The 15,165-nt window shown below is 41.8% G+C and overlaps 1 protein-coding gene across 7 annotated transcripts in view; it reads left to right on the top strand.

The window, feature by feature from the left end:
* The window catches only part of grid2 (glutamate receptor, ionotropic, delta 2), a 410,310-nt gene that overhangs the window by 255,010 nt on the left and 140,135 nt on the right, over positions 1-15,165 (top strand). For all 7 annotated transcript variants that reach the window (XR_008415513.1, XM_053869669.1, XM_053869670.1 and 4 more), the window contains exons 7-8: positions 1,872-2,033; positions 7,040-7,159. Coding sequence is in view for 6 of the 7 variants with exons in the window: in XM_053869669.1 (XP_053725644.1) it covers positions 1,872-2,033; positions 7,040-7,159 (282 nt within the window). In the remaining variant the exon portion in view is untranslated. The remainder of the gene's footprint in view (positions 1-1,871; positions 2,034-7,039; positions 7,160-15,165) is intronic.

Genomic DNA, 15,165 nt, shown 5'->3' with positions numbered 1-15,165 from the left:
GAGGCAGAACGCTGAGGTCATAGGTTAAGATGATCTGAATGTACGCTTGATTTCTGCCTTTGCATAGCTTCAGTCTGCAGCTAAAGTTTTCTTCAACAGTCTGGTAATTTGGTACCAAAGTATTCAGTGTACACAAGTATATGAGCGATGTTTGGCAGACTTTCACTTTATAGATTCAAACAGCCAAATCACAAGAAGGCGCTCTTCCAGATGTGTCATGAAGAGCGACTGGAATAGCTTTGTATCCTGCTTGTTTTGGAAAGTATCAGTGAAAAAAAAAGCTGTATTGTCAATGAGTAATGAAATAATGAAATAGAATAAGCTTTTAATTATCAAGTAATTACTATTATGACCAACTTATATACATTTAGTAAGCAATATTTATTTATATAAAGTGATTTTAGATTCAGTTTAAATAACAATTCTTATATTTTTTTTTATATAAAAAACTGCATAATCAGAAAAAAAAAACATTATTAATAATCATTAGTTACTTCTTTATTGGGAAACCAGACAGATGAACAACTTTGGCTTCCAGGTTTCAGCTGAATGAAGTCCGAGGTTGATTTGTTTTGATTTCCTGTGACTGTAATGCTATGATTAATAAAAGAATGTCTTTAGAGGCATTGGTTGAACTAAAAACAGAGGGAAATTAAGGCTCTCAAAAGCCATTTATTGACTTAAAAATAATAAAGTATTAAATGTATTCAAGTAACTGCAAAGAAATAGATGATAGGGATTTGTCTTTTGTAGCTGCTGCCATAAAATAATAACAAAATAATACACATACAATATAAACTAGCGAACTCTTAATTATTACAAAAGCTAAAAAATATTCTTCATATATTTTGTGGACTTTTTCTTATTTATCATCCCAGACCGACCATCTGCCTTGGGCTGCTTAAATGTAGATTTGAAAGTCTCCAATGTGAACACTGTGTTCGGGCACAGATGAAGAGGCCTCTGGAGTGTTTGTGCTTCTCGGCTAACATGCAAATTTTGTCAACTCAGCCTTCAGTTCGCAAACCAAAATAACAAAGGTTGCTTTGAGTACAATTGTTAAACATATAAATGTTACATAGAATCGAATGCACGAAGTGTGTGTGGAAGAATATGACTCATTTTGTCACGCGCTCTCACTAGCGCAAACGTGACCTTGATGTTCATCTGCTGCCGGCGATGCCACCAACATGAACCGTGTGCCAAATAACGCCGTCCATCCAGTCTGCTGAGCTATGTGGCAAGCGTGTTGACACATACATGGTGTGTGCTTGTGTACGTATCTGCACAAAAACATGCCTGCCGTCGTAGATTATGAGCCCGCTGTTGTCATTATATTCCCATTTATGTGGAGGCCTGAGGCTCAGTAAATGACATCGTGATCAAACAGATTCTGAGTAAACGCCCCTCACCGTCTCTGTGGTGTCATTAATGCATTTGATTTATTCTTTCCATGAAGCCTCCCTGATTTATAATGACGAAAAGCCCATTCACACAATGTCAGCCAACCAGTCCAGTATATGAGCAATGAATCACTTCATTATACAGTGATCCATTACTAAGCTAGACAGACAAAAATAAACAAATTAAACTTTCTTTTCCAATGGCTATAAGCAGATGGGAGGGACTTTGTTGTTCTAGCGGTACATTTGAAGGAGCTTCTGTCAGTTTTGGTCCAAATTCAGTGCAGATTTTGTCATGTATTTCTGCTCCATCATGCAGTCTAGGAGGTGTTGACCAAACAGACCACAACAATACTGCGCTATGAGGACTGACTCACGACTTTATCAGCCTGGTTTCCACTATGCAACAGTTAGCGAAGGTCAAAAAGAATAACAAACAAGCATGAATGTGTTGAATTGTCTTCACAGATCACAAACCGCTACATCTACGACACGGTTCTGCTGCTGGCCAACACCTTCCACCGAAAGTTAGAGGACAGGAAGTGGCACAGTATGGCGAGTCTGAGCTGCATCAGGAAGAACTCCAAACCTTGGCAGGGTGGAAAGAGCATGCTGGAAACTGTAAAAAAGGTGAGAGACCTTTTTTTTCCACCTCTTCTTTTAAACGTCAAATACAAGCTTATACAAGTGAGAATGTGGTTTTTTTCGTTGACAGTTGTGTGCAGAAGTGCTGGTCCAAAAGATAAACTTGCTTTGTGCTGGCTTCAAAATAACTTTTACCAACATGGTAAATAATTGTGTATGGAATTCAGTCGTTCTCGCTCTCTTGACGTGTATATAAATGATGATAAAAGTAGCATTGAAGGAGACGAATGAAGGTGTTTTTAGCAGAGAAGATGAATAATACGGTCAACAAAAGGTAACCGTTTAAAAATAGGCCAAACTTTTATAAAAAGTCAATGGAGCTTGGCTGTAGTGTAGGGCAAATTACAGTGGCAGTCTGCCTTAACTGAAATTGAATAACTTTTTTGCATTATTACGTGAACAGAGACCTCTTTGGAAAGCAAGAAACTCCTTCAACCTCCTCGTATATGACATGAAAGAGTGGTTCTGAGTGGCGCCCAAACTATAATTTTGTTAATGAAACCAGATGCTAGGAGAAAAACAAACATTATGCAAACACGGTCAGGGTGCTCTCTGTAAAACCTGAACGCAGCAGCAAACAGTGGAATTCTTCTATCGGGTGATTTATGTAAAAACGTTGTGGTCTTTATGACCTCAAATCACCGAGCTCTGTGCATTTCCATCTGTTTCACTTGCACCCTGCGGATCTCAGTAGCAGCAGGCTGGTTTCTGTCAGATTAAATGTGCCCATGTTGATGTCAAATTCTTTCTGATAAATATTGAAACTTTGTCTCTTTAAACTCTTGAATAGTTTTGTACTGAAAGCCGCAATAAAGAGTTAATTTATTCCATTCCAGTTATTTTTTTTAATGCATTTTATGTATTTAAGTCTTTATTTTTTATTTGGCATTTTGATCTGATGGTCTGACCACTGACTTCACTTTTTTAAAACAAATTGAATTGAATTGAATACGCACTAGAATATAACCAAGAATCCAGCAAGTTGTGAAAAGTGGGATTTGTGTGTCTTACAAAGGAGCAGAGCGACACTGGGAAACAAACTTTGAACACAATATTCATGATTCTCTCAACCAAGGAGGTTATGTGATCATCGTGACTCTCTGTCTGTCACCAAAATGACTGGACAGTCAGTTCAGTGACACGCTAATCTATTACATTTGAGCGTCTGGCGGACGCCACGGCCCAAAGGCGTAAAACAAAAAAACTTTTAGTGGCCCTCTAGGAGGCGCTCGGGGCCCACGGTATGGTTAAGAATCACTGCATTAGAGCGTCAGGAAACGCTGCGGGAGGGGAACCATTGGAATCAATGGAGTCACCCTGGTTTGCAAAGGTGGAGTGAGAATGTAGATACAAATGTAGATGAAATCTCTAAACCAGCACCAGAATTTCATCATCTATTCTTTGTCAAAACATTAATGGGTGCTGAACCGTTCCAGTTATTTTGCAAACTGCGTGACAGACAGATGAGCACGGATGATCACATCACCCTCTTGGTGGAGATAATGAAGAGTTCCGCATCCTAAAAGTTAATCTAGAGTTTTGGTTGCAATGAAATACCACATTTCTCCATACTTTCAGTTTCTCAAAATCTTCAAGGTAAGCAATATACATTTCAATTCTGGTGCAGGCATTTCCATTTCAAGACATCGTGCTCATTACATGGAATTTCAGAGTCTGCTGCTCGTTCAGTGGCACAGAGACCCGAGTTGAAACAGCAAAAATAAAAAAAAAACGTATTCACCAGTCTAGTCACTCATACAATTCTGCTCTAAGTAAAAGGCCCTCTGGGGGAAAAGGATGAGACACTGAAGGTTCCAAATAAGTATACACTGTGTTGTATTCCTCCAATTTACATGCTGTAGAGATCCCATTTCTGTTCATTACAACCACAAAAAAAAAGTTTCTGAGTTCATGTTATTGCTTTTGCGACTTCATGAAGGGAGTTCTTGTCATTTGCATAGCGTTTGAAAACGAAGCATCAGTCAAGTTCTTGCAGCCTAACTGAATCATGGCTGCTGCTTCACCCCCTGATTCTTATGAGTCCTTCACCTTGGGTTTCGACAGTCACTTGTCGTCTGAAGACGAAGGTTTGGCAACGCTTTCATCACTTATGAATGCAATTGGCTGGATGCCCTCTGTTTTGATATCGATACCAGCGACTCCAGGGACGGCGGTTCCTCAAAATGACGGAGACATGTGAAATGCTAATTTGGGATTAGCGTCTGACAGTAATAAATGAAGCACAACAGCGTTCATATCTATCGCCGCGTTTCACCTTGAAAGTGGTCTGACATTTGGCAAGGCTTTCATCATCTGGGAGCGACCGTTAAAACAACGGCGATGACGCTCTCCTCTGGACGGATTATGAGAATCCCCCGCCACTAACGGCGCTGAACTCAACAGAATATAATCTGCTCCTCTTGAGCATATTGCCAGTCAACTTGAGTCACTCTAAATGACTGTATATTGCAGATTTGGAAGGTGGAACGATTTCAACATAAGTTCAAAATAAGAGTGTATATGCATAATGACTTATTCTTAACTTGTGATGCTGGAGAACATTGTGTGTTGGTTTTGCTGGACCTTACCGCTGCTTTTGATACGGTCGCTCACAGCATTTTAATTTCGCCCCTCGTCCACTCGGTGGGCATCGCTGGGTCTGCGCTAAAGTGGTTTAAGTCGTACCTGTCCAACAGAACCACGAGCGTAAAATTGTTGGACTCTGAATCCTCCACTGCATCTGTTTCCTGTGGAGTTCCTCAGGGTTCCATCTTGGGCCCTCTACTGTTCTCACTTTACCTTCAGCCACTTGGAGCCACCGTCAAGAAACATGGAGTTTCCTTCCACTTCTACGCGGACGACTGTCAGCTGTATCTCTTATCTTTATCTATATCTTTGAAAAAGGATGACTGCCTCTCGTTGAACCCGCTTCTGGATTGTCTGACAGACGTTAAAGCTTGGATGGCCATAAACCTCCTGAGTTTTATAAAAAAAAGACAGAAGTGAAGATTTTTAGACCCAGTAGGTAATGTCTGTGATCCTCTGTCTTTTAACCTGGGTCCTCTGTCCGACTATGTAAAAACCTGCGGGTAAAAACCTTGGTTTTAAAATGGACAGTGATTATAAATTTGATTCTCAGATGAGCGTGGTTGTCAAGTCGTGTTTCTTTTTTCTCCGTCGGCTCTCTAAGGTGAAGACCATTTTATCCAGGCAGCATCTGGAGGCAGTGATTCATGCTTTTATCACTTGCCGACTGGACTACTACAACGGTCTCCTTGTAGGAGTTAGCCAGGCGCCGCTGTCCCGTCTGCCGCTGGTCCAGAATGCTGCAGCCAGGTTCTTAATGGGGTCACCCCAATTTTAGCTTCTCTCCACTGGCTGCCTCTGACTTTTAGAATCGATTTTAAAGTTCTTCTGTTCGTTTTTAAAGCTTTAAATGGTCTTGCACCTCCGTATCTAGTGGAGCTTTTAACCCCCTACGTTCCTCTGCGGTCCTTGAGGTCAGCTGACCAGCTCCTCCTGGAGGTACCTAAAACCAAGAGGAAGATAGGGGGGACCGGCTTTTTCAGTCTGTGGCCCCCGGCTATGGAATGCCCTGCCTCCCCATGTTAGACAGGCATCACTGTCCACTTTTAAAACACTTCTTAAAACACACTTTTACTCCTTGGCTTTTATACAACCACACAGCTGATCATCTTCTTAGTAATTTTTTTTCGTCTATCCGCACTGTTTTAATTTTATGTATGTATTGTCTGCTGTACAGCACTTAGTGACAATCTTGCATTGCTTTTTACATGCTTTATGAATAAACTTGGTATGGTATGGTATGGTATGGTAAAAAACTTTCATTTACTTTTTATCAGAACCACACGGTTTGGAGAGAGGAATGACCTCGAAACTTCCTGATGCCCAGCAGATACTGTGTGATCAGCGACATTGTTGGATACATTCACGCTGAAGATGAAGCCAAAAGACTCATTTTGTAACTTACATTCCCTCCTCACGTGCTTCCTGAAGTCAAGGCAGCGCACACCCTGTTTGTTCTGCCAGTCGCTTGCTCTTCTTGACTCGGCGCCGTATCTTTTACATGAGGTGCGATTGAATGAAAGATAATTGTTATGAGGTAAACGTGCCAATATTGAGCTGCCAACATCAATTACCTGAATAATTACAAAAGCCAGTGAAGAGGAGCTGGAAGTGCTTCAGCCCGGCATGCAGGCAGATAAACATGGAGTTTATTGAGGGGAAAAGGTGCAGGTGGTTAAGGTAATAAAATACCAGAACTGGGTGGCGCTGTATCGATGGCAGCTCAAATGCGTCATGAAACTGAATTGCACATCACTAGAAATGCAGGCATCGGTTTGCGAACATTAAGAGTATATATATATATATATATATATATATATATATATATATATATAATTTCCCCTCATATTCTTTCACTTGTTTTTACTTGTCATCCTGCATGGTTCCAAATTCCAATTTATTCAGTTAGTGAATCAGGGTAAATTGGATTTGCTAAATTGAAATCGAGATCACTCTCACTACTTTGGGTGCATAATTATAGTCACTGTATTTCTTCTTCTTGCAGAAATATATTAAGGGAAATGGTGTCTTTCCTCAGTCAAAAATAAAGTTGTGTTTTGTTTCATTTATTCTGAACGATTATATGTCTTTCAACACATGATAAGGCCGAATGTTGCTGAGAAGTTCAAGAAATTAAAGTGCAGTTTCAGTTTAGTGCCGCAAAACTCCTTCCCACAGTATTGTATACGCTCCACCTGCATTCAAATTCTGTTTATTTCCATCACCAGGGGACCTTTACACTGTAATCCAGCTGCACTACCAGCTATATCACTGCTAATGGTGTCACAGCATAATAGCTTTCATTCCCTCAGGATCAACAGGAAAAATAAAATCCAACATGCAGACCAAGCGAAATGGTGAAAAGCTCAGTTTGTAACAAACATGTGTCCTTTCCTCTCTTTCAGTTCGGTGTCAGCGGCCTCACAAGTTTCCTGGAGTTTACTGACAATGGCACCAACCCAAACATCTTCTTTGAAATACTGGGAACGAATTATGGAGAAGATAGGGGACGAGGAGTCAGCAGGGTAAGTGGTGAAAACTGCACCTGTGTGTTGATAAACGCTGCAGGTGAAGGGTTAATAATTTCTGCTCAAACAGGCAGAGTAGATTTGCATAATTCCCCCATTCACCACGGAATACCACTTCACCTGGTTTCAATATTGCTCTCACCTCGCAGTTATTACCTCCGCCACGGTGGTTATGTTTATGACGGAATGTGTACAACTGTTTGCAACAAGACGGGTTTCAAAGTCACTTTTGGGGATTTTTGATTGGGATGGGAAGTAGATCAATACAGTGGGGTGGTGTTCCAGATGACCCTCGGGCTCCACAAACCTTTTGAACTGTCTGAGTTTGTAGCAGTACAGTGGTACCTCGAATCTCGACCACAATCCATTCCAGACGGCGGTTCAAGAAGCGATTTGTTAGAAATCTGAATCGATTTTTCTCTTTCTAATGCGTTCCAAGCCTTAAAATAGTCTTTTGTAGGAGTGAATGTAGAGTGTCTGCTGCAGGTGCGCTGTTCCTCTATGTGTGTGGCCGCTGCATGTGGGAGGGGTTGCAGAGTGAGTGACGTCTCTCCAGAAGTGAAGAGGTGCCCGGTGCGTGTCCAGCTCTGAATGTGCGCTTCTGTGCAGTTTGGCTGTGACAAAGTCATAAACCAAGTCACGCTCTGTCCCAGACTCGCCTCATCCCTGTCCCAGCTTCAGCCGACAACAGGACATCAAACCTCGGAGGTGTGGAGAGCGAGCACCTGCCCTGTGACACTCGACCACGGTCCAGTGCGGAGACAGGAAAGGTTTTACACCTCAATACGAAGAAGAAACAGTCAGTAAATGTAGCTAACGGGACACGTCTGCATCCAGAGGCTGTGTTATACACAATAACAAAGCGCGTTGTGGGTCAGCTGATCGGCCCGCGCACGTCATGTTTTTTCCAGTTTTGTTCGAGGCTGTTTGAGTTCTGGATTTTCGTTCGAAATCCGAAGCAAAAAAAATCTCAAAATTTTTGTTCGAACTCAGTCAGAGACATTCGGAAACCGAGGTACCACTGTATATTGATTTTTTTTAGGGCTAAAAAAATGTATTCTATCATAATATTTTTTTGTTACAATATTACGATATTTCTACTAAGGTCAAAGTTGGGAAGCCGAGCTCAAGAGCGCCCCCTGCTCAACAGAGCAGTCCATCAAATACATGAATAATACTCAATACAAAATGCACAAATACAACCACCATCTGTGATGTGTTTTTCTCATGATTTAATTTCAAATTAGTCTTGAAATCGTGATATAAATTGAATGTGACATAGACTCACAATATAAACCAAAACCGCCGTATAAATTGAATCGGCACCCAAGTATCGGGAAAATATGGAATCAGGCCAAATGCTTATCGCCCTATTGATTATCATATTATCCTGATAACATCAGGATCATGTACCATGTATCATATATTCTTTCATATGTTGAGGTACCCTGTGATTCGCACCCTGAGTGTGCTTGCCTACTCTGGAGTGTTTTCTGGCACCGCTTGCCGCTGTGTTTCCGGCATGCAGCAATGAGAATTTCTAGACCACTATGTCACGTTTTTATTGCCTGCAGTTTCCAGTTCTCACACTTCCTTGATTCAGTTATTTTCTTAATTCTCCTTTTGTCTTTGCCGTGTCCTTACAGCTCTGCTCTAAAAGAACAGTTGAGTTGTTTGTTAACTTCATCCAATCTTACAACAACTATTACCTTTCAACACGCGCTCATTTTCACTTGATTAAATTTGAATGTGATGTGCCTTTTTGACAGGCTTATTAAACAAATCCTTTATTAGCTGGTGTGATTGAGGTCCTGTGAGTGTACTTATCGACTGGGTGCGCAGGCAAGCGTGTGATCACTGGCCTGAGAACGCTTGCACTTATCTCTTTGCTGTATCAAGATGATCCAGTCCAGGAGTCTAGTTTGTGCTCAAACCACACTTTCATGACAATTGATGTCATGACATTACATTTTCTAGGACATGGAAATAAGGTCAGACTGTTGTTTTGATTTGGTAAACCAGGGGAGTCACCCATCGGCTTGTACGATCTTATTATCTTGTTATCCTATCGAAATATGTACATCAAAATATATGTGTGTAAAATGTAACGTGATGAATCTGAAACCACTTTAATTCATCCGTTACTTCTGTGCTTCATAAGTCAGTCAGTTCAGTTTCATGCAAAGTCAATCCAGCCATCCACTTCCCTTCACTTCTCCAAGGTCATGGTGGCAGCTGTTGGTGTAAAGAGGCCCAGCTTCCTCTCTCGCGACAAACCTCCAACTCTCTTTATTTGGTGCCAACCAGGAGACATTGTTAGCCCTGGATCTTCCCCTGGACCTCCTCCCACAAAACTGGAATATCTCAGCAGGGAGGTGTCCTGGAGGCATCTTTAATAGACTTTAAATGGCTTCTCTCGATGTGGAGGAGCAATGGTTTTACTCCCCGAATGACTGAAGTCTTTACCCCAGGCCACCCTCCGACCATTCTATCCGCAATATTGTTCCATATGGAGCGTTACACCATCATTTAAATCACCATTGGAACCAGTAATATCAGCATCTACTGAAGTAAACATTAGTCTGTTTTTGCAGACACTGTGGCACTTTGGTTAAACTGTTTTAGTATGTATACATATCACAGCTTATTTCATTAATATAAACGTGCATATGCTGGAAATCATTTCAAATTGCACCAGTATGTACCAGCTGCAGTCATGACTAATGTTCTGAAACACATGACATCACACTGCCAAGCATAAAATAAGTACTAAAACATGACATTATACAGTGCAACGCTGTCACAGGGTGTGTAAAAACAGGCTGTGATAATTGAGACCTTGAGTTTTCCACACATCTTTTCGGACCTGTGGGTGGCAGGATTGTGCGTTTTGCTCCCCGTCCTCTGCGAAAAATTGCATGAAGGAGAAGTAAAGCAGCAGAGGCCCAACACAGCAAGAATGATATCGGAGTAGTATGTATGTATTGACAGTTATATGGGGGTTGTTTTTCTCTTCCCAGTGAACCTTAAGTTTGCCTCAGCAATTTCAAAATTGTGACACTGAGGCAAGTGATGAGACAGAGAGTGAGAATCTCTTAAAGAGTAGAAGAAAGATGTACGAATCGCCATGTTGCTAAATCCAGCATATGAATATAGAAAAGCAGAAAAAACAGTGCAACGTTCTCTCCCACGAGGCTGGTGGCCCTGGGTTTCACTGCCCCAAAACACAGTGAAACTAGAGAAATAATGAGCTAACAAGCCACTTACATAGTCACGGATCAGTCGTGGAACTTTTTTTTTTTTTTTTGAGCTGCATTAACTGTCGATTTGATGCTGTTTATTAGGTTGTTTTTTTTTTTGCCTATGCATAAGGTAACAATACATGTGCATTGTCACAAGCAGCCTCTGAGCTATACAATCTTCAGCAGTGGAAAAGCTGGGAAAACATAAATATTTGACTCTTTTTCTCAAAAGAGGTTGTTCTGTGACTCAGTTAAATAATAAAACAAAAGTATTAGTACAGTCGTGTTTTGCCTTAAACGTAATTACACGCAATTAAATTCTCGTCTCGAGAACCTCGTCCCTTTTCTCATCTTGTCTTGTAAGATGAGCGCCTTGTTGCGCCCCTCGTAATTACATCTGTGGGAATTGAATTACTTGTTATGTAGTTTTCTTGTTACCGCCACCTTTAATAATCCTCGTATTTGCAGGACTGATGCTGAGCTTTTATACATGGCACTAAATGGCTTTGAGCAGATTGATATTCCGTTCACACGGCGTCTTTTTTTTTTTTGCTGGCATCACACGTTTTTAATGATGTTCAGCCCTGAAATGGTTTCCAGCAACCGTTTAACATGTCATAAAGTCGTGTCAGGCATGTGTCGGCCCAACCATCCTGCAGCAGCGACTGCATATTAATATCAGAAGAATACCACCTTTGAGTGGATCGATGTGCCACTCGTAGACTTAACCTACATTCCAGTAAATTGGACTTTTGGATACAGATGGAAAGACAAGGCCTGACTGTTGGTGAAAGAGGAACCATCCAAAGATGATGCTGTTTGTATCGAGCTGCAGCCTCAGTGACAGACGTGGGAGTGACAGGAGACCTGACAGGACAGAACCAGCTTCTGGCATGATGGAGCTGCTCATTGATTTATATGTTCAGAGTATCTATATGTGATTTAAAAACCTATGTTCATGGAAACAAAACTAATCGTCCTTCTTGCGTGACAGTAATTCAACATGAATATTCTTCACAGTCGCACGATGAAAGGTTCCCGCTCATTTGAATATTTGTTCGGTCTGAATGCCTCCTCAGAGCATTAGCTCTATTATTCTGCCTTTCACGGTTGTAATTTAACATCTTAGTTATGGGCACCGGTGGCTCAAGTGACGGTGACCTTTTCCCTGGAAGAAATGTGCTTCTCTCTCCAACTAAATTAACATTAACATCTGTTATCTTTCTGCATTAATGATGGATCCATATGTCTTTTTGTCTTCCAGCCGCTGTCTCTTTTGTTCAACGCCTAGCTTTGATAGGAATCGAAGTATTGTGTCTCACCAATGACAGAATGTAGATTCATCTCATCTCATCATAATGAATCATTGAGTATTTCCACATGCTTTTCTATATATACTGTGTGTGCTGTGGATGTCATTTCATATAAAAGAAAGATGGCGTATGAGATCAACAGGGAGTCATGAAGAGAGAGATGTCTCCAAGGGAAATGCTCTCGATTTATCTGCGTTCCTGCTCTCCTGAACTTTGGGTAATGACTGAAATATAGTGAACAGTGGCCTCTCTTGGTGAGATGGATGGGCTCTCCCTTACAGTCGCGGTGAGGTCAGCCATCCGAGAGAGACTCAACGCAGAACCACTCCTCATCGCGAGAAATCGGTTAGTGGCAGGCTGGAAGTCAAAAAAGTCAACATGGGTGGATGGATAGATTCACGTACTCCCACTCTTAAACTTAACACAGTTTCCGAAAGGTTATTTTCCAACACGATTCCACTGTTTATTATCTTTCGGATCATTTATTTCAACGCATGAAAAGTGACCTGGTCAGCTGTGAAAACGCTGCTCAGTTGCGGCTGTTTGACATTTGCTACAGGCTACAATTTTAAAACAGCCTCTGACTCTAAACCGAGGGCTGTAAACAACAGTTTGTCTTGGCCCACACATGAACTACGCAACTGGAGAATAAATGTCCATGCAAATGGAAAACTTACTTCATCCTTTATCCCGAGTAAAGCGTCTATCCTTCATTTTTCTGCTCTCCATCTTGTAGCCCATCATACTTAACACACACTGTGTGCATAGAGTTGTGTAGTAGTGCAGAAAATCGAAGACACCTGAGATCAGTCATAATTATTACAGCTACACTATGGTGGAATTGGCTTTCTGCTCTATTACCCTGGTTGCCCATACACAGGCACCTATATCTCTCCCATCGCACATTTACAAGCAAGCCAGGCTCCTCGGCATTCTTTTACGCCGACAAGCCCTCCACGTGTAATTGCTTTGTTAGCTGCGTGTGACATCTTAAAGAACTTTGGCGAGAAAAGTGACATTTTCCCTCATTCCGAGGAAAGTTATGAAGGTAAAATAACTCTTATTAGTAAGTGGAGGGAGATGAAGTTGGGAAAAGAACCTGGATTAAGATGAGCAGGAGGAGCAGCAGCGCGGCGCTCAGAAGTGCTCGCACAAGCACATTTTCGACATCATTTGGGAACACCACGGTCACTTTCTCCATCAGAAAAGAAATCGATGTGGCGCAAAATGAACCCCTTTTAATTGGGGTCACCTTTAATCATCGCCTGTCTCCTTTTGACATATAGGGCAAATTCCGGTGAGTGACTTCAGAGTCAGGATTGTTGGGGACCCATCCTCCCATGCAGAACATTCCCTTTAATGACTGCTTTAAAGTCATCCACCACTATGATGCATCCGGACATCAGCCTCCTATAGGAATTTTATTTAAGATTGACTTATATATTGTGTTTTCTTCCGCAAATATTCACATGAGATAAAAGCAATTGCTGTAGCTGGAATTGAGAAAATGCCCGTAATTACATAATAAGGTGTTAAATTTAAAATTCCAAGCGTAGCGTGTAATTACCTAGTCTCAGCTTGAGGCACATGTTCTGATCGTGGAGAAACATAGCGAAGATGCGCCTCCAGAGGGCACATTAGCCGTCCCTGTTTTGGGGAGGTGAGATCTAGGACAACACGAGTGGAACTGATTATAACAATTATGCAAACTAATGTCCTGCAGGGTTCGATAGCAGCGGCGATAAGAGGTAATATCGCATGGGGCTAAAGAATGAGTCACCAGAAGTTGGGAAGAGATGGGCATTCTCAGAGTCACGAAAAAAAAAAAAAAGGAAAGCAGATAGCATGGTGAGTGAAATGAATAAATCAAAGATGGAAAGCAAATCTTAGACGAGAAAGTGTGAAGGGTGAAGAGAGTGTTGCCGAAAAAAAGAGAAAAAAAAAAATCTCTCCAAGGGAAGAGATCCCCATTTCACTCCAATTTTCCACCCCGTTAGGTAGATTTGCATCTATCTATTCTTTATTCTGTGTGTTTCCCTCAACTGGCAAGTGGCAGATTAGTGAAAGAGGTTGCAAACGGGAGGTTGCGGTTAAGAAGGCAAGGGAGACACATGAGTTAAAAAGTGATGAGCGGAGGGGGAGGAGTGAAGACCTGCTTCTCTTCTTACCTCACTCTTGTGAGGTCACTCCAGGGTGCGAATTGTGACAATTCCAAAAGACTCCCTGTGAATGATTTCCCTTCATCCATTCCTCCTCCCCTTTAAGATGTTCCACCGGATCAGGGTTCTGTCGCGAATAAATAATAATCATAACAATTGTAAACCAGTCCCAAAGTGGACCAAAGGACAGCTCTCAACAAAGAGCCTCTTTCTAACGTTTGAACAAGTAAGGAACATCAACACAAATCAAGGGAATTTGAAGACAGAAAAGAAGTGAAGAAGGAAAGAACAATAACTGCTGTCACACAATCCCCATGGGAAATTATTTGTAATGCCACAAAAAATAACAACACCAGTGTGTAAACAGTTTGGGTGACACCAAACACAATCCCACAAGCTACTTTCAGTAAGCTTCAGTGAATGCTGCGGCAAGCCTCGACAACTTTTATTCCCAGGACGTCGATCCTGTCGGTGCTTTTTTCTTCAAAGAAATTCTTTGCAGTGATGTAAGAACTTGTGGTTCCTGTAAAGGCAGGGAGATCATTCTCACTTCTGATTTGCATTTTAATGTGGTTCGTGTGCGATATTTTTCCACAGTTTATCAGTGTTGCACACTGGAACTCGTCTGAGGGCTTCTCTTGGTCGGGTAATGGGTGGGTAGATTAAGGACTGGAGTGACAGGAGCACGGATATGAAGACCATATAAGAGGGGGGCCTAATGGTCTGTGACCTGGTAGGAAACCGAGCAGCGACAATGCATTTGGGTGGCGGGTTGTTTCCTCACATTTAAAATGCATTGGACGACTACCCACTCCTGTCATAGACAGCCTTTCCCTTCCAAGGTGATTTACCTGGGCTTTACTTATTTGTTGACAAACACATGTCAAGAAAACTTTCAGAGCTGATCGGAAGTGTGCTAACATGGTCATGTGACCAGCTCTGGTGATCCAAAGACAGTGCTGGCGGTCATGTTTCTAACGCAGTGACTTGAACGGGATGTCTATGGTGTCCAGTGTAGCTGCATTCTGGATGCTCACTTGGCTGAACCGGTTGATAGCTTCGGTAGCCAAGTACCTTCTGCAGAACCTTGGAACAGATGCCACTGGAAGCTGGCAGCGAAGGAGGTGTGAAGCTCAAGAATTCAAGCAGTCGTATTCTGGCTGCAAATATATGGTGGCACAAGCAGGTGGTTAACTTGGACAGTATCTCAAGATGACAAGTGCTGTGGCAAACTCCAGTTAGCTATCCACGTCTGTTGCAAAGATGACACTCAAAGAGTCTGAAGTTTT

This window comes from Synchiropus splendidus, chromosome 7 (genome assembly GCF_027744825.2).
Source record: "Synchiropus splendidus isolate RoL2022-P1 chromosome 7, RoL_Sspl_1.0, whole genome shotgun sequence".
Taxonomy (NCBI): domain Eukaryota; kingdom Metazoa; phylum Chordata; class Actinopteri; order Syngnathiformes; family Callionymidae; genus Synchiropus; species Synchiropus splendidus.
Note: the sequence above shows the minus strand (reverse complement) of the source record. Positions and strands in the feature narration are given on the sequence as shown.